The sequence below is a fragment of the Tachysurus fulvidraco genome, chromosome 1 (assembly GCF_022655615.1).
Source record: "Tachysurus fulvidraco isolate hzauxx_2018 chromosome 1, HZAU_PFXX_2.0, whole genome shotgun sequence".
Lineage (NCBI taxonomy): Eukaryota > Metazoa > Chordata > Actinopteri > Siluriformes > Bagridae > Tachysurus > Tachysurus fulvidraco.
In genome coordinates, this window is record NC_062518.1 from 19,021,374 (window position 1) to 19,044,619 (window position 23,246).

The window sequence follows — 23,246 nt, forward strand, 5'->3', positions numbered from 1 at the left end:
TTAATACTGAGTGAAAAAGTGAGTTATGAGAGAGAATGAGAGAGAGAGAGAGAGAGAGAGAGAGAGAGAGACAGACAGACAGACAGACAGAGAGTGGGATAGAGAGAGAGAGAGAGAGAGAGAGAGAGAGAGAGAGAGAGAGAGAGAGAGAGAGAAGAAGGAGTGAATAATTGCGGTCACGTGACGGCAGGTGCGTCGTCACCTGTATGCCGCATTAGGGAGGACAAAAGGTGGTCGCGCGCTTCGAAGAGCGCGGGCACGAGTGTTTGTCCGTTGAAGTTTAAAAGTGCTCGTGACTACGTTACTAAGCAACGGCATACCGCAACGCATCCATACGTTCACGTGCTGAACAAGTCGCGCGTGCTCGCCATGTTAAACAGCCTCATTCTGTAACAACATCTCTGTAACGGACACATCGTGTAGCTCTTGTGTTATTGTTTATCCTAAATACCGTCCCAGCGTTAACGTCGTGCTCCTTACCTGTGCTTTAAACGAACTGTCTGCTGAAAGAAACGTCAATAAATAAAGACGAGTTTACAGTCACACAAGTCTCAGAGACATCAAAAGTGTGTATAAAGTTCCGCCGAGTCTCCTGAAAGTCCCAGCAGCGACATTTGTGCTCAGTTTGTTTCAGACAGACTCCAGACAGACTCCGCTCGGGCACGCTGTCTGCGCGCGCGCGCGGTCCGCGCGCGTTCACAGGGCACGGCGAGTGCGCGCAGGAGACTGACGTGAAGCGAAACCAATGGCATCCAGAAGTCCGGTTCATCACTAGTACAGCAACCAATAACATACCAAGCGCCCTGCATGTCACACAAAGACAAAAACACTAAAAACCACGAAATCCCCGGTGTTAAAGTACAGCCAAGCTTTTATATTCGTTCTTGTGATTTTCGTTTGGAAATGTGACACGTTTGAGAGTCTTAAACCATTAAAAAAATCAGCTATCATAAATAAAAAGAGGTGGGAAACACTTCATTCATTCATTCATTCATTCATTCATTCATTCATTCATTCATTCATTCAGCAAAATGTGATGTTCAGCAGCTACTTTATCCCTGTTGGTTGGACCTGGTAAATGTCCCATAACAATGGATGTGAGCTGGAAATACACCTTGGATGCTACACCAGTCTATTACACCATTATAACAGCATTATACATTCATTCCATTACTCACACCTGGACATTTTCACACAGATAATTCACTAAACAAGGTGTTTAGACGGTAGAAAGAAACCCAGGGAATCCTGATGAAATCCACACGGATATAGTAGGAACATAATAAAATCCACATAGGCATTAACCTTAGACCTTTAGTTGCTTTCTGAGCAAAACAACTGACATCAAATGGACATTTTCTGTGAACTTAAGCTGTAACCAAGCTACGTTTTTTGACATTTCATACTGGTAATATAAGACTGCATTAACAAGCACCATTTTAGTGTTGTATTATAGATATGTGTGACGTAATGAAAATCAAAGGAGTATTCCTTGCAATGACAAGGGTGAAGGTCAGGAGGTGTTTGAAAGGACGTGTCTCTCTCAGCCATAACATCCTGCTTCGAACAATACATCTAATGTAGAATCTTTATTGCTTTTAATTCAATTTAATCAACAATTACAGATCCGTGTGATTCTTCAGTCAACGAGCAATGAATCCAAATATATAAATTTTTTATGGATATGAAATCTTCTTCTTCTTCTTCTTCTTCTTATTATTATTATTAATATTATTATTATTATTATTTGAGAGCCTTAAACAAATAGAAATTCAGTTATGATAAATAAAAGGAAGTGGGAAACACTTCATTTATTCATTCATTTATTCATTCCTTCATCATCACTATGTGATGTTCAGCAGCTACTTTATCCCTGTTGGCGTTTCGGTGGACCTGGTAACTGTCCCATAACAATGGATGTGAGCTGGAAATGGATGGGACACCAGTCTATTACACCATTATAACACCATTATGCATTCATTCCATTACTCACACCTGGACATTTTCACACAGCTAATTCACTAAACAAGGTGTCTAGGCGGTAGGAAGAAACCCGGGGAATCCTGATGAAACCCACACGGATATATATATATATATATATATAACAAATTTTTATGGATATTAAACTCTTCTTCTTCTTCTTCTTCTAATTCTTCTTCTTCTTCTTCTTATTATTATTATTATTGTAGCTGTTGTTGTGTTTGTGCTCTAAGAAAGAGGAATTGCCCCAGGTGTAAATGAGGTTATCGGGTGTGATATCGACTCACACCTGTAAATCTTTAGACAAAATAAAGGAAAACATCAGTAAAAAGAACATTTCCTTAGGATCTTTGGTCAGTCGATCGTTTCGCTCCCAAAAAATTTCCACGTGAACTCGAGCGACCTTGCTGCACGAAAGCGTTCGTCTTCATACACTTGTAAGACTTCGATAATAAACTACTAATGAACTTTTAGGCTGAAATCACACAAAGAACCATTTGTCTTCTTATTTTGTGTATTTTTGCTGCTGAACTTTAATGAAAGCTGTAAACTCAACACACTGAAAACACAATGTGATGTAAGAAGGATTTTTATAAACACTTTTCCAGACATTGTATATAGAGATATGTTATATCCCAACACCTAAAGCTCATATTTTATTTTTAAAAAGTTGTGCAATTTTAAGACACAGATAAGTAACCCGGTGGACATTTTAAATTCAGTACTTCCGCAGCACCCACAATGCAACACGCGACCCGGACCCGTCCACCATGTTTGTGTATGACTTCGACGCCGTCTTCACATAATACGCTCGCTAACACCTCGGGTCCAAAATAATCGCCCTGTAGCATCTGCCCCAATGCACTTATCCAAACCTGAAAGGAAACAAACACTCTGAAGACATCTGCCGTCCTCTGTGATGGCGGCCAGTGCTCGAGGTATGAGATATTAAGCCTGTTAAATGCATGACGCTTTAATGAGACGGTTTGTGTTAGCATATATTGCTAGCTAGCTTGTTAGCACGACGGCTTTTCTACACCGAGAAATGAACCGACTCTTGTTCGAGCGGGGAGGGGGGGGCGCTGAGGTGTGAATATTTACACGATGTTATGTCACACTGTTAGTTCGAATGTTAAATAAATCGTTTAAACGTCAGCTTTGTGCCTGTTAGCTAATGTGTTAAACCTATTGTGGGTGTCTCCGGAGGGGCTCGTGTGTTTCCGTACGGGCTCGTGTGTTTCCGTACGGGCTCGTGTGTTTCCGTACGGGCTCGTGTGTTTCCGTACGGGCTCGTGTGTTTCCGTACGGGCTCGTGTGTTTCCGTACGATTTCGTAGAATTTCGGCAGAAATCTGGATTTATGCGGTGTATGTGTATAAACAGTCGATTGAAACCGAGCTCATCCGATGAAGAAAGCATTTTAATTAATAGATTTGACTGTTCTAGTTACTTAGGATGTATCCAGTAACGTATAAGCTTGAATAATGCACTAAAATGTATTTTTATAATGTGTATATGTGTGTGTATACATATAGAAAAACGAACCAACTGCTCAGCCGCTTAGAAACACTGATACCAATGTGTTCAAGTTCATCAGAAAGAGAGCTTTATGTACCATTAAATGGAAGGAGTCTCCAGTGTCAGTGGTAAAAGTGTAACACCTGCTGTAACGTAAATGAGGACGTTCTGCAGTGCCGCGTATGATATGTCAATATCACGTATCTTGTTGTGGATTTGAGACGATTAATTGCGTCCTGTCTCGTTTTTCCAGATGAGGAGTTTGACGAGTACGATAAACCGGGAGCCGAGAGATCGAGGAGACGAAGAGGTGGAGGAGGTGATGATGATGATGATCTGGACAGGTGAGCAAATGGCTGTTTATAAATAATTAATGATAGATGCGGTAAAGTTTGCTTTACTAATAAGTAAAAAAAAAAAAAACTAAACTAAAAGGTGAATAAATAAATTGTAAATATTCCGGCGTCAAAAAAGACGTGAAATATTAATCTAAAAAAGTCCTCACTATTATTCTAAACATGAACGTTAGAATAAAATGAAAGTGACGTGACACAATAATAATTACATTTTATAGAAATGATTATATTTTCATTGGAGTAAATATTTTTAAAAAAATGCATTAAAATGTGTAACACATAAAACTAGAATAAAATCGCAATAGTTAAAAAATATAAAGATTAAACCCGTGACACCATGGCAGAGACAGTTAAAGCAGGGTTTGATTTATTTCTCTTTTTAAAATAAAAACCCGGTCATTTAAGTAAGCTAAGCCAAAGAGGAGGAGGATAAAAGAATTGAGATTAAATTGCTTGGTTGACTTTAGCACGCTGACGACGACATTTAGTTTTTCGTCTTCGGCGTAACGAGAGCGGCAAATCCGTCCACGCTTTCCTCCCGCTGTGACTTTTCAGGAATTGATTTAACATTTGCAGAGCCCTGCGGACGCTGACGTCTTTGACGGTCGCAGACGCAGGTCTGGTTTAATGGGATGCCTCTGAGGTTTGTGTGTTTGATTGAGATGGAAAGTGTTTCTAACCTGACTTTTTACTCGGCAGTGATCTGGAAGGCGACCTGCTGGAGGAGGACTGGCTTTCATCCAAGAAGGTAAGTGTGCTATGATGGAGCGACACGTCCATCAGACACAGACGGGTGCAGCGACTAACACCAATCTCTCGTGCTTCTCCTGCAGAACCCGTCAGAGCTGTCAGACGAAGAGCTTAATGACGACCTGCTGCAGAGTGACGAGGAAGACCAGAACACCAGGTTTGATCCCAATCTGCTCAGTGCTCGCTGAACACAACTTCACTATAGGCCTGGGCTCTGCTCTGCTCTCTCTGGTCCTTCAGCTACGACCTGATTGGTCGGAAGCTAAAAACAAACGAGTTCTTTATTCTAGTATTGTGTGTATGTTCATGTTAGTGCGCAGGGTGCAGCGGTGAGCCTGAACGCTACGTCGGGTCTCAGCGAATCCTTCGAGCTCCAGGAAGGAGATGAGTACACAGCAGAGGAGTACAGAGTACAGGAGGAACAGGAAGGGGAGGAGTACAGGGCTGACGAGGAAGAGGGGATGGACTGCACCACGGCAGGAAATGAAGACGAAGTGCTGGAGCTGCAGATTGACGAGCCATTGGATGATGAATTTCAAGTGAGTCTTTTTGTCCTCTCTTCTTTCCTTTCCTTGGACTCGTCGCTGGACACGCCCACATCTCTGAGGGGTAAAAGTGCATTAGGCAAATTAGAGTTGGTGTCACATTCCACTCATAAACACAGCAGTAACCTCAACCGTTGTAATTTATACAGCTTCCTAACCAATCGCTGCATCATAGACTGGTCTTTATTCTGGGAGCATAGGAGAATCATCTAGCAGCATTGGACCTGGATCATGAGGTCACGTTGTTAACGCACCTCTTTATATGTGTGTGTTTATGTGTGTGTGTGTATATAAAACGTGAGCTCCGTTATCTCTGATTCCTGACAGGAGGAAGGTGGCGTCTGCACCTGACACCTCATTCCATCTTTTCCTCTTTTAGTGATGTTTTATTCCAAACCTCTTTTGTCCTGTCACATCACTCGAGGACACGGGCCTCAGCCCGGATCTGATAAGAGGTGAAAAGATTGTTAAGGCTTTTAAAGCTCCGGCACAGCACCGGATGATTGATGATTCTGTTCGCTTCTCTGCTTCCATCCGTTTATTCCTTAAAGTTCTTCTGGGATCTGTAGTGTGTCGAAAGACGTGTTTGTCTGCAGCACAAAGGATACCAGATGGACAGAGACACCTTTCGAGTGGGCGGGATCGAGCGTTTTTACAGATAAACACACACACACACACACACAGGATTGCTGTGTACAGGAGTGTGTGAGTGTGTTTACACAAATCATTTCCAGGACACTTAGTGTAACAGTGTACAGAACGTATAGCTGTGTGTCTAGGTGTGTGTAGACATTCACACGCTATATTTTGCCTGTCACTCAGGTGCGTGTGTGTTTATCTAAAGACGACACGGTCATTGATAATGCATGAGTGTTTGTGTGTGTGTTTATCAGTTTTTCAATGCAGTGCATCGACTGGAACATTTACATTTCATTGAATTTCAAATAAATGCAGGAATACTAATGGGGCATAGAAATGTGACCAAGACCCCCACTGTTATGCTAATTCAACACCTCTCTCCCCTCTCTCTCACACACACACACACACACACATGCTGTCCCCTTTTCACACTTGACGTTAACATGTTCATCCCGGTCTCCGTCTGCAGCCGTGCTGGTTTTTCTTCATCATCGTCATCATCATCATGAGGGAGTTTTTCTTCAGCTACGAAAATCGTATTCTGATTTGTGTCTAATAAATGTAGCTATAATCCGAGTAAAAAAAAGGTAAATAAATCTGCTGTGGTGTAAGCGGAGTAAAGCATTTGCTGATAGAGGAGAGTAATGAGGGGTGTGTGTGTGTGTGTGTGTGTGTGTGTTGATTAGTTCCCTGTAAAGAAGCACCACTCACTGGATGTCTGATGTAACATTAGCTGACTTTGACTCTTCCTGCAGGTCGAGGACTACGGACCGGAGCCGCAGGAAGTGCAGCCTGACGGGCAGGAGATGACTGAGGCAGAGGGGGCGGAGCCTGAGGAGGAAGTCGAGGACGTCTCCCAGGTTACAGAAGCAGAGGAGGTAAGCGATGACTAGTGAGAGTTCAGATTGGGCAAACATCCAGAGTGCACTTAGTGCTGGATTGATTTATTTTCCACTCGTCTCTCAAGCTGGAGGCCGAACGCGAACCCGAGGCCGACGCGAAGGAAGAATCCGACGAGGACGACGAGGACGACGGACGCGGGCGGCTGCGTTTCAAAACCGAGCGCAAAGACAGCACCGTGGTCCGTCTCTCGGACGCAGTCAGCAAACGCCGGAACATTCCGGAAACACTGGGTACGTCCCATAACCAACATACACACATAAAAACCTTTATTATTCAGCACCGGAGTTACTCGCTCATGACCTTTTTTCTTTTAGAACTGACCGAAGAGGCCAAAGCAGACCTGCTGGAGTTTGAGGAAAAGGAACGGCTGAGGAAGCAAGGTCGCTTCGGTGGACGAGGGAGAGGAGGAGTAGGGGGAGGAAGAGGAGGAGGAGGAGGACCGCCCGCATTCGGTTTGGGAGGATTCCGTAAAGACGGAGGCGCAGGGCGAGGGAGGATGAACGAATCCAGACCTCCGCTGATGCCAGTCATGGGCATGCAGGTAGACCCAGGTCACAGCTCATAACCCACCCTGAGATTATGGGATGTAATATTTTCTTTAACGTTATGACACGCGTGGTCACGTTAAAGGTGCGCTGCAGTCAGGGAGCTTTCGGATCGAACAGATGCTTGTAATATTTAGTTAGTGACCTTTCAGGACATCCAGGTGTCATCGCTCCGGGTTTAGCCTCCGTTAACCAACCCTCCGTTCGCACTTGTCCGTCCTTTCAGGTTCACGCGCTTCACGTTTGCTTTAGAAAAGTCAATTAGCTCGAGTCGCGCTCTTATCCATGTTGATACGTGGATTACCCCGAACCACTTGGCAGGAGTCCATCAGAAAGCATTACGCCAAATTAAATCTGCACTTTGTCTAAGGATTTAACTCTCTTTGCTTATTTTATTATTAAATATCCATGGAGGAGTGTGTAATCCCCTGGGGTTTTTATCTCCCTGTTTACGGGGGAGCAAATCCGTGTCGTTCCTGCTCCCGGGAGCTTGTCTCTTATTAATTCATTCATCTATTTGATTTAAAATAAAGTAATAATAATAATAATAACACCCACGGACTTTAGAGAGGTGGAACGGTTCAATTGAGGATTTAGCTCAAAGCTACAACTTCATACAGATGCTTTCTTTTCTTCTGATATCTTACATATTCTGAAGAGAAAACGTAGATTTTAACGACGCATTTATGTCTTTCCCTCTCAGCCCAGGATGATGTCTCCTCAGTCCCATCGTCCTCAGCCCCGCCCCTCCGGTCCACGTGGAGGTCCCGGTCTTTTCCCTACGCCGCTCATGCCGATCCCCCAGCAGCATCTGCAGTCCCTGATGTCTTCACGCCCACCGGCACCACACCAGAGTCCGCAGCATGAACTGCACCCGCCTCGCCCTCACGGACACGCACACGCACTTCCACACACACACTCCAACCAGCAGCAGCAGCAACAGCAGCAGCCCAAAAACATTCACATCAACCCGCATTTCAGAGGCCCGGCGTCCTCCTCACCTGTGCAGGGTAAGTCAGCTTACACTCTCAGGGGGCGTGGCTTAACACACTGCACCGCCTATGGGAAGATTATCGTTGTCTTTTAATGCCGTATATGGAAAGATGAGCAGCTCGAAGTAGGCGTGGCTTTACAACTAAACTGTATAACGAACTGTACTGATGTCTCTAAGAATGTTTCTGGAAACGAGAGCTGTTTTAAGGGGGTGTGGCTTCACAACTGCCATATATGGAAGTAAAATATAATTTAGAGGTTCGCCTTTGCATGTGCAACACAGACACGCCCACCAGACACAGCCATCTCGCACCTTTTGTTTGCTGAATTGTATATTTCTGTCCGTCTCTCTTAGTTCCTTTGATATCGTCTGCTCCGAACCAGCCCAGACCCAACCTTGGCCCTCAAAGATTCCCGGTAAGTAAACACACTTCACCTCACGACAGCGCACGCGCGAACACACACACACACACACACACACACACACACACACACGCACACGATTTGAGTCAACATGCTGTCTGTCTCTGGAGCAATACTGTCCACAGCACCCCCCTGGTGGTGTCTGACTGCTTAGCTGCCCATCACTACAGATACCGTACGCGATCCCTAACGCTTTAACGTACGAGTCTGTTAGCATAAATAAAACACAATAAAACGTCAACGCTATGCTATATAAACACTGGAAGTGTTTGAGATCCATAAGAACGTCACGTCTCACACACACACGCCGGAGGTCTCTGGGACTAATTGAGCTGCGTACGCACGTGGATAAGTGTAGTAGCTTGCGTGTTTTTATATTCCTTCACCTTTTTTTTCTTTTTCTTTTTCACATTTGGAGGTTATTTAAAATGCTAATGTGGAGCAGCAGCAGCTACCGACGGCCCTCTGGGTGTCTGATTAGCATCGATTATCATACAGGGACATCTCACCTCAATATCGGCTCTCTGATGAATATTAATGCTGACTTGGTGAATATTAATCACAGCCACGTCTTGATTTATCCCTGTCGGTTTTTATTTTCCGTATATATCGTAACCGGCGCCATAACGTTTAGGGGTTTATTCGCCCTTCCTGTCGTATTCTCATTGTAACTAGTTAATTCGTTAATTGCGTGATGATGATTGTATTCTTATCGTAGGGTTTTTTTTTATTTTTTTATATAAAATTCATCATGCAAATCTGTCAGAAGCTTTATCTTGGCACCTGAGCTTCGTGTCCCGTCCGCCCCCTACCCCAAACCCCCCCAATCATGGCCTTTTGTCTTTCGGTATTTATTTTATCTCTCATGCAGATCGTCAGTCATCATCAGGTCACATATTGACCACCTGAGTGCGTATTTGCCAAGGATTAGCTCAACGCTGTGTTTTTTTTCTTCACGCACCCAGGTATTATGGGCCCCTTTTTAAGCTCCCATTGTGTTGGAGCCGCTGACCTTTTTTTTTCTTCTTCCCGAATCCTCGAGTCGGCCATTCTTCCATCCTTCCTTGCTCTGCGTAGCTAATCCGGCTGATTGACTTTCCCTTAAGTAACTTTTCCTCCAAGCGCGTTTTCGCCCGGATTAAAAGCTCGATCGCATCTTAAGTCATTTGTAACGAGCCAAGAGGAAGCGCTGAGGCTCTTTAGGAGCAAAAGTGTCATTTCTTTAAGAGAATAAAAGAGCAGGGAGATTAGAGGATTGTTATCTCACCGTGGGTTTTCATTAGCTGAAAATGTCAGCGGTCGTTCCATAGCGGAATTGTTTACTTGTCTCCACCTTGGGACTGTATTCCTCCGACACCGCACTCGCGCTCATGCACGCTAACATCTCGGTGGGTGTTTCATGTGTTCAGGGCCCTGCGGATTTCCAGCAGCACCTCCAGGGTAATTTCCTCCAGCCTCAGAGACCCCCACCTCAGGAGCAGTGGAGAAGACCACCGCCGCCTCCCCACCAGGAGAGGGAGCCATTCTACAGCAATGGTAATCCTGAGGCTGTCCCAGATAACGTCAGATCTCTTGGACAGACATTTTTAATTCATCATCTGTTTTTGCTGATGTTTGCCTTTGAGGGATTGGAGGTCATTTATACTCTATTCGACAGAGCCACGATTTCCAGCCCAGCCACTGTTTGATCTCCCTGGCTCCGCCCCCTTGATGAACAACAACATCCTTCCTCTATCCTTCCCTCAGCCGGGGCCAGGGTTCTGCCCCCCGGTCGGTGGAATGTTCCAGCGAGACCTTCCTCCCCCTCGCCCCAACCTGCCCCCTCCTCAGCCATCTCCCGCCCCGCCTGCACCCCGCAGCTTCATGGGACCCAGACAGCCGTTTCCTCCACAGCAGCACAACGCCCCCTTCAGTCCTCAGCATGCACCCTTTGGCATGCAGGTAACACACACACACACACACACACACAAAACACAATGGATGTCAGAATGGTATTTTTATTCTTACCTCTTCATAACAAATGCTGTTTAAATTGTAACTGTGTGTGTGTGTGTGTGTGTGGTGTTCCAGGGCCTAATTCAGCCACATCCTCAGCAGCAGCAGCACCATGACCCTCCCCCACATCCACATCATCACCCAATGCACCAGCAGCAGCAGCAGCACAGACAGGAAGGTCCTCCTCTGCCTCATAATCATCATCGCCAGCATCAGCACCAGGAGCAGCATCCCATCATGCACTTCTCTCACCCGCCCTTCCGTCAGCCCATTCCAAGTGGACCCAGACAGATGAAGCCTCGCCCACAAAACAACATGGGTGGCTTGAGAATGGTATAAAAATTTTATTTAAAAAAAAATGTGGATCTCAAGGATCTGGAAGGAGCTAGAGTCTTAAGATGTGTGTGTGTGTGTGTGTGTGTGTGTGTGTGTGTGTGTAGGGGTCTCCTTCATCCATGCAACACCTCCAAAGCTTCCCTCAGCGAAACAGTAACTTGCGTGAGCTCCCCGTCGCCCCCGGCAACCCCAACCCCATCCGTCACCATCAGCCTAGGCCTTTGACCAGGCCTGGGCAGGGAGGCGGGGGAGAAGACAACGGGCGAGGGCGTGGTCTCCCTAAAACTGTCCCACCTCCAGCCACCTTGGAGATGAAGAATAAAATACCAGCTGCACAGACGAGCACACCTGTACAAAAAAACATGCCAAACAGACCTGCACAGGTAAACATGTCAAACACTCGCACACACACAGGTAAACATGTCAGACACTCGCGCGCACACACGGGTAAAGCCGTCCAAACACTCGCGCGCGCACACGCGGGTAAAGCCGTCCAAGCACTCGCGCGCACACGCGGGTAAAGCCGTCCAAGCGCGCGCGTGCGCGCACGCGGGTAAAGCAGTCCAAGCACTCGCGCGCACGCGGGTAAAGCAGTCCAAGCACTCGCGCGCACGCGGGTAAAGCCGTCCAAGCACTCGCGCGCGCGCGCACGCGGGTAAAGCCGTCCAAGCACTCGCGCGCGCGCACACGCGGGTAAAGCCGTCCAAGCACTCGCGCGGGTAAAGCCGTCCAAGCACTCGCGCGGGTAAAGCCGTCCAAGCACTCGCGCGCGCGCGCACGCGGGTAAAGCCGTCCAAGCACTCGCGCGCACGCGGGTAAAGCCGTCCAAGCACTCGCGCGCACGCGGGTAAAGCCGTCCAAGCACTCGCGCGCACGCGGGTAAAGCCGTCCAAGCACTCGCGCGCGCACGCGGGTAAAGCCGTCCAAGCACTCTCGCGCGCGCGCATGCGGGTAAAGCCGTCCAAGCACTCGCGCGCGCGCACGCGGGTAAAGCCGTCCAAGCACTCTCGCGCGCACGCGGGTAAAGCCGTCCAAGCACTCGCGCGCACCCGGGTAAAGCCGTCCAAGCACGCGCGCACGCGGGTAAAGCCGTCCAAGCATGTGCGCGCACGCGGGTAAAGCCGTCCAAGCATGTGCGCGCACGCGGGTAAAGCCGTCCAAGCACGCGCGCGCGCGCACGCGGGTAAAGCCGTCCAAGCACGCGCGCGCGCACGCGGGTAAAGCCGTCCAAGCACTCGCGCGCGCACGCGGGTAAAGCCGTCCAAGCACTCGCGCGCGGGCACACGCGGGTAAAGCCGTCCAAGCACTCGCGCGCGGGCACACGCGGGTAAAGCCGTCCAAGCACTCGCGCGCGGGCACACGCGGGTAAAGCCGTCCAAGCACTCGCGCGCGGGCACACGCGGGTAAAGCCGTCCAAGCACTCGCGCGCGGGCACACGCGGGTAAAGCCGTCCAAGCACTCGCGCGCGGGCGCACGCGGGTAAAGCCGTCCAAGCACTCGCGCGCGGGCGCACGCGGGTAAAGCCGTCCAAGCACTCGCGCGCGGGCGCACGCGGGTAAAGCCGTCCAAGCACTCGCGCGCGCACGCGGGTAAAGCCGTCCAAGCACTCGCGCGCGCACGCGGGTAAAGCCGTCCAAGCACTCGCGCGCGCACGCGGGTAAAGCCGTCCAAGCACTCGCGCGCGCACGCGGGTAAAGCCGTCCAAGCACTCGCGCGCGCGCGCACACGCGGGTAAAGCCGTCCAAGCACTAGCGCGCGGGCACACGCGGGTAAAGCCGTCCAAGCACTAGCGCGCGGGCACACGCGGGTAAAGCCGTCCAAGCACTAGCGCGCGCGCACACGCGGGTAAAGCCGTCCAAGCACTCACGTGCACGCACACGCGGGTAAAGCCGTCCAAGCACTCACGTGCACGCACACGCGGGTAAAGCCGTCCAAACACACCATAACCTTAAAATTCTGAAAAAGATTTTGATTGCCTGTTTTAGGATGATGATGATGAGGATGAGGAGACACGTCAGTACAGGCTGAAGATTGAGGAGCAGAAGCGACTACGTGAGGAAATCCTTAAACGTAAGGAAATGCGCAGGCAGATGCAAGCAGGCGCACGAAAAAAGGAGCTGCTGGAGCGCCTCGGTGGACAAGCAGTACCTCAAACACCCCCAGTGCAGACTCAATCCACCCCGACTCAACCCCAATCCACCCCGACTCAACCCCAACCCATCCCGACTCAACCCCAAACCATAACGACTCTACCCCAAACCATCCCGACTCTACCCAAAAACATCCCGACTCAACCCCAAACAAGCACAACGCCCCCATCAGCCACCCCCAACGGCATTAAATCCCGCCTACAGAACCCCAGCGTAGAGCAAAAGCAGCGCCCACAGAACCCTCAGAGACACGTTCCACAGCTCCCGAGCTCCAACATCGACGTCACTGCTCCTCCAGCAGAGAAGAAGATTGCACCGATCCAGGCACAAGCTAACATTGTGAGGAAGAGGACGGTCATGCAGCGTGTTAACACCGGCGGCCTCGCCTCACCTCAGATCCCACAAAAAGTGCGAGTTGTTAAACGACTAGCGGGCGTAAGTACACTTTTATTATCGTCTTTCAGCGTCACGCAGGAATTTCCCTCTTGAGCATGTTAGCCTTTAGATCTTTACATCCAGTCTAAAATCCCAAACATCTAACAAAATAACAGCTCTCAAAAGAAGTGAGCCCTGATCCAGCATGTGAAGCGTGGTGGTGGTGGTGGTGGTGGTGTCCGTTTCTGTGAGCATATTACTGTATAAAATGTGAAGTGGTTTTGGAGTGAAGGGTCAGATCTGTAATATTAGGACACGATATTAGAAAAAAAGTCAAGCGTCAGACTTCATCTGCGAGAGACACCGAGCTGTGAAGTTCACGTCCTGCTGCATTCTTTAATACGTTTTTTTTGTCATCTTTTTCCAAGTCTGGACAAAACGTCCATCAAGACGTCCATCTGACCGAATTAAATCCATAAAGCCTACATGAAGGCCCCGGGCTCTAATTGAGTGCACGCGAGAGCTGAAATGGCACTCGTCAGAGTGAGTCGTGTGGCATTTCATCTCCCGACAGCTGTTTAAAGGTTTGCGAATCGTCTTTAGGTCACTTACGCACCATCGGGACCGTAAAAGTTTATAGTTTGGAAATTTGACGCGGAGTCCGCTTCATATATAAACGTCTTAACGGTGAAAAGAGAAGCGGAGTGGAGGCGAAAAAAAAACCCAGACTCTTGTCTCATCTTCAAGAACGGATTGACAACGTTATCTTCTTCTCTCCAGACGCCTGACGCTGATCCGTGTTAAAATAGGTGTCAATCCCACAATTAATCTTCTTCCTCAGCGCAGGTAGCGCCGTAATAATACCTGCGGGAGAAGGGGGAAGAAGAGGGACGGGTATTCTTTTGAGCTTAGCGCTGCCGATAAGAGTAAATGAAACGTTCACAAAAGCACCGAGGAGGAGGAAGAGGGTGAGGGTGAGGGGAATAATGCAGCTTAGCATCCGACAAGCAGCTCTGGATTTTCTATTCAGGCGCGTTAATCTGTCAGCGCATCAGACAGGAGAGCGATGGAGTGATAGCGTCTGGTTCAGGCGGACGGATTCGCTCATCAGCGCACAAGTTGGTCTTTTGTCACCACCTTCCTGCAGAATGCTCATGTACAACAGCAGAGACAAAGAAACAAGAAAATTAGACTAGATGATAAAGATCAGACAGTGTTAATGATTATACCGCAGGGATAAGTTCTTAACATCCATATTCGTTTCAGTGGATCCCTGCCACACGACCTGCAGAATCGCCATCATTCTCTTCCCACTACAGTAATATCATACCTCAGACGTGTGTATGAGCAGAATATATGAGCAGGCTTATCTTTATCCCACAGGGAGAGGAGACTCCACCCCTCCAGAATCAGCCGCTGCAGATGATTGGACGAGCCACTCCTCAGCAGAGACCGGGCACCACCAGGAAGGTCACGGTGCCAGCGGCTGGACCACAACAACAGCAGCAAAACCAGCCACCGCCGCCGCAGCAGCCGCCTGAAGTGAACCAGAGTAACCGGGTACGCCATCATAGGGCAACAAACTGGGGCATAAAAGACAAATTATTCTGCATGTGACCGACATTTTTGCTTCTTCTTTCCTAGAACCTGCAAATTGGAGAAATACATTAACATTTTCTTATTTTCCCTCTTTTTACATTGTTTTTTCCTTTTTGGTTGTTTGTTGTTGTGTGTAGTACACACAATGTATTACCTCCTTGTCATGTTTACGTAATACATATTTGTCCTTCTGCTTTGTCTGCTTTTCTGTTGGATTTCCTTTTGTCACTAAGAGATTTGAGGTTTCAGTTATAGTCTATAGTAAGTAGTTGGAGGCGGCGGTTTTTTAAACACTGTCCTAAACGAGTAAATAATAAGTCAAGCTGGTTTTTAAGCAGCGAGAACGGGCGAGAACGCATGGTGGAAATGATATGAAGCTCATAGACATGTTACAGTAAATTTGTTCTAAGGTGTGTGTGTTTGTGTGTGTTTGTGTTTGTGTGTGTGTGTGTGTGTGTGGTGTCACTGTGGAGGTGGTGGTTTCTGGGCGTGGGCGTGGGCGTGGTGTTCGTGGCGGTCGGATGATGCCTCCAAACAGACAGAGTACACGGAGTGTGGAGTCTCAGTCCAGCACGGTGTCTATAGACGGCCTGTCATCCTCTACCACAGAGAAACAGATCAAAAACCTTCTCAACTCCATCGGTCCCATACAGGTGGGCTTAACTCCATCTGCCCCTTAGATATACCCTTAACTCCATCTCCTATATATATATATACACCCTTAACTCCATCTGCCCCATATATATACACCCTTAACTCCATCTCCCCTATATCTCCATATATATATATCCTTAACTCCACCTGCCCCATACATATGACTATAACTTTATCTGCCCCATACATATACCCTTAACTCCTTCTGCATGATATATATACCCTTAACTCCATCTGCCCCATACACATGACCGTAACTCCATCTGCCCCATATATATATATATATATATATATATATAAATATAGATATATATATATATATATATATATATATACACACACACCCTTAACTCCATCTGCCTCATACATATGACTGTAACTCCATCTGCCTCATACATATGACTGTAACTCCATCTGCCCCATACAGGACACACCATATATAGTACTGGATCCTGATTGGTCTGAAGGTGTTGATTCATGTTCTATTACAGCAGCTGTTGTTCTGCTAGATTGTGGTTTCTATGGTAAAAGCTCATTCCCAGAGATAGAAAGCAAACTATCAATGTTGGTGAATTTCTCTTGGCCTGAGATGATGTTCAGGTGACACATAAGGAAGGAGTCTCCCGTGTCAGGTGTATTTCTGAGCAGTGATGATGGATAATTGTATGAATTGTCACATGTTGCAGTAACACTATAGTACACTGGGTGGCGCTAGTTACTCGGCTTTCTGTCCCTGTGTCTGGAGCGTCTGTGATTGTACTGTTGCGCCATCTGGTGGCCAGATACTTTATTAAATTTTAGTTTGTATGGATGAGAACAGGTTTATATATACTGAGTAGTAAGCTTCCGTATAATTGTCATACAACTGTGTTTCTTCAGGACAGTTTCTCTTCCTGTATCAGCGATGTTAAAAAAAAAAAAAAAATTAATGTAAAAATTATTCTTTTTTTTCGTTAATGCTCTGTAGATGTTTAAGATGATGCCGCAGCAGAGGAAAGCCATTGCTAAGTTTGTGAATCCTCAGCACGCTCTGAGTTTCCAGCACAGCTTCCACAGGTGAGCGAGGTTCATCTGGAGTTCTTTTGTTTACTTTTTCTCTGTAACGTGACGAGCTGTCGTTGTTGTTTTTTTTTTATATATATATAAACGTCGCTGTCGGTGGAATACGACTTGTTTGTTGCATGAAGCTTAAATAAACGGCTTAGCGGCTAAATTGTTTGTGTCGTGATCACGCAGGCATATGATCGATCTGTCCCACATCGACGTGACCATTTTGGACAGCTGAGCGGACGGACGGACGATAGAACGATCAGCACGAAGCCGAGAGGTGACATTGGGCTCCGGGATCGAGGCCACGTTTTCCTCGGAAGCTCTCAAAACACTAAAGCGAATCTCGGAGGAAGTAACGTGAGGAGAAAAAAAAACACCAAACGACTCGGATTTTAATCGTCCACGGTTTCACCGAGAGCACCTGTTCTTGCTTTGTGTTATTTACTCCGGTGATTATTCCCAAAACTTAGTGAAAGTCACTCTGACTGTAGAGACGCTGTTATTGTTATTGTTTTCTTTTGACTGAACGATCAGCAAGTGAAAGGTGAGAGAGGCTGCTTTTTTTTTAAGTGAGACCTGCAGCGCTCGATATTGGTTGCTCCTGTCCTCCTCGTTTACGCTTTCACATGCTTCTGGACAAGATCGCTCATGCTGGAGTTGTAGTTCTTTTTTTGCCACCACTAGAGGGCAGCAGAAACTGGGTGTAAGAGTTTGTTCAGGTGTGACGTAGCTGTAGTTCATATTTCAGCACATTTATCCCAATACAACACTTCACTCAGCTTTTAGCAGCCACACGTTTATTTTAGAGTTCTGATTGCAGGTTTAAATGCCGACTTTATTCATTTTATCATCAAACTAAAAAATAAAAGTCTACCTTTAAATTAAACAAAAGAAACGCTATTACAGATTCTATAGTAAAACACCGGCGATAGTTTCGATTTTCTTGTGACAAACCTTTCCACTTACTCTACAGCATGTTACCATGTGCTCATGTTTGCCGAGCTCACAGCAGAAAAGCCACAGATTGAAATTTTACCAGCTAGCATCATGTGCACTTAGCCATAGCTCTGTTTCAGTTTGTTCGATATGGAGACTATTGTGTTCTTTCTTTCTTTCTTTTTTTTCTCTCTCATTCACTTTTTTTTTTTTAACACTAGCACGGCTCTGATTAGCTACGAAGCTCTGCATTCTGAAGAAATATAATGCTAACACCGCTAATTTTATTTCAGGGTTTCATTCGTTCTTCATTTCCTTGATAACTCCGTAGTAATGGCCTCTCTGTCGTTTCCTTCACAGCCCCAGCGTTAGATTTAGCTCTGAAGTTTTTAGCTTGTGTCGCATCTATACATCACGTTAGCGTCTGGAGTCTGAAGCGTTGTTATTGTTGTGTTAGCTCTGTGCTAAACTAGACTGGAGAGGTGGATTTGTGGATGGGTTTTTTTTTGTGCGCGTGTGAAGTTTTTTTCTGAGGTAAAAATCTCCCTGTTTTTATGCGTTTGTTCACTCTGTTGCTTAAGTGCGCTCTTCCATTCCCTTGCTGTGAAGGATTGTTATGTTAGCTCTGCTAACTTGCATTACAAGCAAGTAAACATTTCTGTTCTTCCCCCTCTCTCTCTCTCTCTCTCTCTCTCTCTCACACACACTCTTTATTCTTTATTTATCTTTACCCATGGCTTTTTTTATGATGTACTTCATTTTCTTAGTTGGATTAGCTTGCTAGCATTGCTAACTACTTTGAAATGATCAGATGTTGTATTTTTCCACCGGACTCTCGAGGTTGTAAAAGCTGGAGTTGTTTTGAAGTTCTTGCATTTTCTTTCTTTTTCCGTTTCCTCCCGGATGTCTTTGCTAACTCGTGCTGCCATCAGTACAACATGAGTTCTCATGTTTTCCTCTGCCTTGAATGGATGATTCATTAAAATTCTTCCACTTCCTCACAGCTTCCTCAGCGTGCACTAGCTAGTGTTTATTGCTGACTAGCGTCGTGGCAGTGTTTCCTCCTCCAGCTCCGCTGTTTAAAATATACAGATGTGATTTTGCGCTGCGTTACCACACCGTTAACGCCAAGCTATTACTCCTATGTGTTTCCCTTTATTTTAATGAGCGTCACTTTATCTTTCATTCTTAGCGATTAGCACAGAAGCTGCCCTCGTCCTCGTTCCTCTAGCCGTTAGCCTTTCAGCGGTTCACTGTTCTGCGCTTGTCCAGGAGTAGCTGTGTGTCGGGAGCAGCCGCTATCAGCGCTTACGCTCATGTGAATAAGACCAGCTTAAATTGGACCTTTTTGAGGAACTTTGTGGAAGTCTTTTTTTTTTCTCTCTCTTTTGTTTCTTTCTTTACCTAAATATTAGAATTTTCAAATTGTTGTTTATTTGTACCAAAACACATCATTTGCTGAATTGTTTTATACATTTTGTTTGGAGAAGCAGGCTTAGGCCAAAGTGTTGATCTTTGGCACGCTTATTAATATGATGATTTGAAGACGTTTTAAAGATTAAAAAAAAAACAGAAAAGAAAAAAAAGTATAAATGATGGTCGTGTGTATAAAACGTAACGTAACGTGGCGTATCCGAAGGCGGTTCACTGGGAAAAACACCAACAATAATGTCTCTTTTTCCTCATCTTACCACCTTAACGTCTCCAGTCAAGTGTTTTGGGTTTAAGGGAGGGGGATTTTTGAGTTTAAAGAACTGATTTTTTTTATTATTATTATATTATATCTATATATATTTATATATATATATATATATATATATATATATATATATATATATATATATATATATATTTGGTTGCTACTTGAAATTATTTATTTATTTATTTATTTATTTATTTATTTGTAGCTTAAGGAAACTTTTTTTTTTTCCCCCTCATGAAAAAAACTTGAATCCTAGCAAGTTAGAACTGAAGGCTGCTTTATAGTGAGGAGTTTTTATACATACATTTATTTATTTATATATGTATTTATTAGGCAGTGGGAAAAACGTTGAGCATGAAAGCAGCCCAATTGAAATCTGTATCTTTTTTTTTTTTTTTTTTGCTAGATTAAATAGATAAACGTGGGTAATTTCTTTACGTCTTGTCCACAGGTAACTCGTAACACGTTGGTAAGATGTCTTTATTGTTCTGTGTGTGCATGAACATTTTTTAATTTATCTTGCTTTTATTTCTTTATTTTTCATCCTTTTATTTTTTGTGTCTTTTTTTCCGTTTGTTTTGAACGTCCTCATGCGTTTGAAGCGTATCGGCTGTGCTGTGCCCTGTCACGTGACACCTTTCTGACACGTGTGTATGTGTATATATATACACGAATACGTATAAGACTTAAACACGAGTTTTATTAGAAACAAACCCTGGTTCATATTGAATCTTAAAGTAACTTCGTATGAAGATGTTTTTCTTCTGTCCTGTGGTTCAGTTACTCATATTTGAGTGTTTTTTAGGAGTTTTCACACTTTTGAAAAAGCCTTCTGAGTGGTTTGATTCTGTCTGTGTACTAATTTGGGGCTCTTTTTCCTGCAGGTTTGATGATCCAGATTCTGTCGACATGGTTGTTTTATAGGAATTGATTTAAAGGAACGGTTCAGCAGTAATTTTCACAAGCAGTCAATCAGCTAAAGACTTGTTCGGTGTCCAATGGTTGCTTCTTCACATACCAGGCTAATAATGAATTAATTAGCCATGTAGCTCCAGAGAAAAAGTCACCAGGCATCAAACATCAAGCGTTTCAGCCGATTGACACCGATCGAGGTCACATTCTGCATCAATTGGGCTAGTAATGTTTTACAAAAATCCTGTTAGAAGTCAGATTACAGCAAAAGAAGATTACTTAAAGCGGCAGTGTGTAATTTTTACAGCCCTCCCCTTCCTGCGAGAGAGCGGTCAGACTTGAACTTAAATCGCCAAGCCCTCGACTTCACACAACAGTTAAAATGATCTTTGGCTTGCCCTTTTAGATACATTTGAGGCAGTTTTCCGGAGCGGAGCTGGGTTCAGGGCCAGAAAAGTGTAATCGGAAATTTAAGTTTAACTAAAACTCCACACAAGCATTAAAATTCTGCTTGAGTTCCCTGTTTTATCTAAAGTAACGCTGCCTGTGTTTCGTCTGGATGAAAGCTAATTTCTGGGCCAGAAATAGTATAGGCAGAAATGTGAAATAAATTCACATTTGAAAACGCTTAGTTCCATTTATTTATTTATTTATTTATTTAAAGTTAACAGATTATGAAGCAGCATTTATTCTCCACCCAGAGCTTTATAGTGGTTTAGAGCTCAGAATTTTGAAGAAACATTGTGTCTTATTTATTTATGTATATCCCTTTGTTACCTTTGATACTACTGACACAAACAAACAAAAACTTTCCCATATCTGAAAAGATTATGACTGAGGAGTTGCCTTGTTGCAGCAGGAGGCAGAGCTAATTTCTGGCCTGGGAAACTGTAAATGAACAGCCAATTAGAGCCTTTTTTTTTTTTGGGATAATTAAAGGTCTAGTAATGATTGTAAACTTTACATACTGCCACTTTAACCAGTGAACGGTTCCTTTAATATATAATTCTGTCTATCTTACTAACGATTTTGTCCACAGCTAGTGTTTCCAGCGAGCGAGTTTTACCTCTAATGCGATTCCGTTTCTCACCAGGTACAGGGCAGATGAACAGATTCCACATCCTTTTACCTCTGTCCTTTTTTTATTAGCATTATCGCTAAACAATCTCTGTAGCGGTGTGTCGGCTCGACGTCCCAGCACAGACTGCACCTTGAATGTTCACATGACGTGGTTTTTATTCTTTATATTAAAGCAGGAGGACGTGGCTCGTGGATTTCCTTAATTTGTTTACCGTGGATCGGTGACGCTGCACCCGTGTGAACATTCACACGCTCGCTCCGAGCTGCAAGCGATTTCTGTCTGTTACACACACACGCACTCTGTACACACACTTCTGCCTTGTTTTTGTGGAGGAAATGCTCCGTATAAGAGATCATGTACTGTACACTCCGAAGTCATGTGATCACTGGTTACTGTGTGGAGAGAACTGTGTGTTTCTTCAACTGTTGTCACGGAAACATCAGTGTGTACACGTCCTCTTTCTGTCAGCATGGCAATGTAAATGATTCAACAAGCAATAAAACTACCTGAAACAAACGTGTGTGTGTTTGTGTCTGTATATGTGTGATGCTCAACTACACAACAGTGTTAAACATTTCTACAACACACAGCATTACAACATAAACACACAACCCACAAAATCGAATTATGGGGAAAAACGCTGGAGTAGCTTTGGATTTACAAGAATAGCTTTGGATTTGTTTTGGAATGATGCTGGAATTGTGGGAATAGTGTTAGACTGATGCTTGGAGTTCTGGGATTAATGTCGGAAGGATGATGGGATGGCGCGATTAGTCTCGGAATTGTGGGATTATTTTATGGAATAATTCTGGAATTTGGGGTTTAGTGTTGGAATAATGCCGAGATTGTGGGATTAGTATTGGAATGATGCTGGAATTGAGGGATTGGTGTTGGGATTGTGGAAATAATGTTGGGATTAGTGTTGGGATTCTTTCATTTGACTATTTTTGTTTTCCGGTCTTTTCATGAATAACATTTTCTTGTCCATTCATTCATTCATTTTCTACCGCTTATCAGAACTTCAGGCATCATCGGGCATCGAGGCAGGATACACCCTGGACGGAGTGCCAACCCATCACAGGGCACACACACACACTACGGACATTTTTCCAGAGATGCCAATCAACCTACCATGCATGTCTTTGGACCGGGGGAGGAAACCGGAGTACCCGGAGGAAACCCCCGAGGCACGGGGAGAACATGCAAACTCCACACACACAAGGCGGAGGCGGGAATCGAACCCCCAACCCTGGAGGTGTGAGGCAAACGTGCTAGGTCATTTCAGTTTTTTAATATATATTTTATACTTTCTTTTTCCTTCCCTTTCTCCACCTCATTTTCTATCTTCTTCTGTTTCTTTATCTTCTTTCTAGTTTCCATTCTATTTAGTTTTCCTCTTTTTCCTCGCATTGTTTTCTTTTCTTTTTTTTCTCTGTTCTGTCTTTAATTATTTATTCCTTGTTTTTGTTTTCTACTTTAACGGGTTGATTTAATTTTGCATTTCTTTCGTTCTCTATCTTCTTTTTTCTCATTAGATACATCAGTTTGGAATCTTTTAAAAAACAATCTGTTTTTGAATATTTTAGTGCTTAAGGCTATTTATTATTATTATTATTATTATTATTATTATTATTATTATTACTATTAAGCTAAATGATTTTTAGGTTTACATTCTGCCTCTTTAAATCACTCTTCTACTTTCTATTTATCTCTATATATTTATTTATTTTTCTGGCTAACCTTGAGCATTTCTTTCTCTCTCTCTGTCTCTCTCTGTCAGGGACAAGGCTGCTTTCAGGATTTTG

At 44.9% G+C, this 23,246-nt stretch overlaps 1 protein-coding gene and 1 long non-coding RNA gene across 4 annotated transcripts in view; one reads left to right on the plus strand and one right to left on the minus strand.

The window, feature by feature from the left end:
• LOC113649145 overlaps positions 1 to 886 on the minus strand; it is a 31,509-nt gene extending 30,623 nt beyond the window's left edge. The window contains exon 1 of the long non-coding RNA XR_007139129.1: positions 481 to 886. This is a non-coding gene — a long non-coding RNA (uncharacterized LOC113649145). The remainder of the gene's footprint in view (positions 1 to 480) is intronic.
• A 1,849-nt stretch (positions 887 to 2,735) lies between these two features.
• On the plus strand, positions 2,736 to 19,332 carry rbm33a (RNA binding motif protein 33a). 3 transcript variants are annotated; one of them, XM_027156763.2, is made up of 19 exons: positions 2,736 to 2,918; positions 3,751 to 3,841; positions 4,553 to 4,601; positions 4,687 to 4,760; positions 4,917 to 5,142; positions 6,543 to 6,665; positions 6,755 to 6,920; positions 7,005 to 7,231; positions 7,939 to 8,245; positions 8,584 to 8,645; positions 10,061 to 10,187; positions 10,309 to 10,592; positions 10,722 to 10,979; positions 11,087 to 11,365; positions 12,968 to 13,567; positions 14,891 to 15,067; positions 15,580 to 15,759; positions 16,728 to 16,816; positions 16,997 to 19,332. In XM_027156763.2, the coding sequence occupies exons 1-19, from the start codon at positions 2,900 to 2,902 to the stop codon at positions 17,043 to 17,045; spliced, it is 3,387 nt and encodes a 1,128-aa protein (XP_027012564.2). In that variant the 5' UTR covers positions 2,736 to 2,899; the 3' UTR covers positions 17,046 to 19,332. The 3 variants fall into 3 exon arrangements, with proteins under 3 accessions (XP_027012564.2, XP_027012563.2, XP_027012565.2); XM_027156762.2 differs by lacking the exon at positions 2,736 to 2,918 and adding an exon at positions 3,586 to 3,625; XM_027156764.2 differs by lacking the exons at positions 2,736 to 2,918; positions 15,580 to 15,759 and adding an exon at positions 3,586 to 3,625.
• Positions 19,333 to 23,246: the final 3,914 nt, after the last annotated feature.

What these genes read in the sequence shown, in the direction of transcription:
- rbm33a (XM_027156762.2), top strand. Translation starts at nt 3,601, where the DNA reads ATGGAAGGAGTCTCCAGTGTCAGTG. An exon ending in GAACATTCCGGAAACACTGG is followed by an intron (nt 6,921 to 7,004) that starts GTACGTCCCATA and finishes TTTTTCTTTTAG; the next exon opens with AACTGACCGAAGAGGCCAAA. An exon ending in ACTCCATCGGTCCCATACAG is followed by an intron (nt 15,760 to 16,727) that starts GTGGGCTTAACT and finishes AATGCTCTGTAG; the next exon opens with ATGTTTAAGATGATGCCGCA.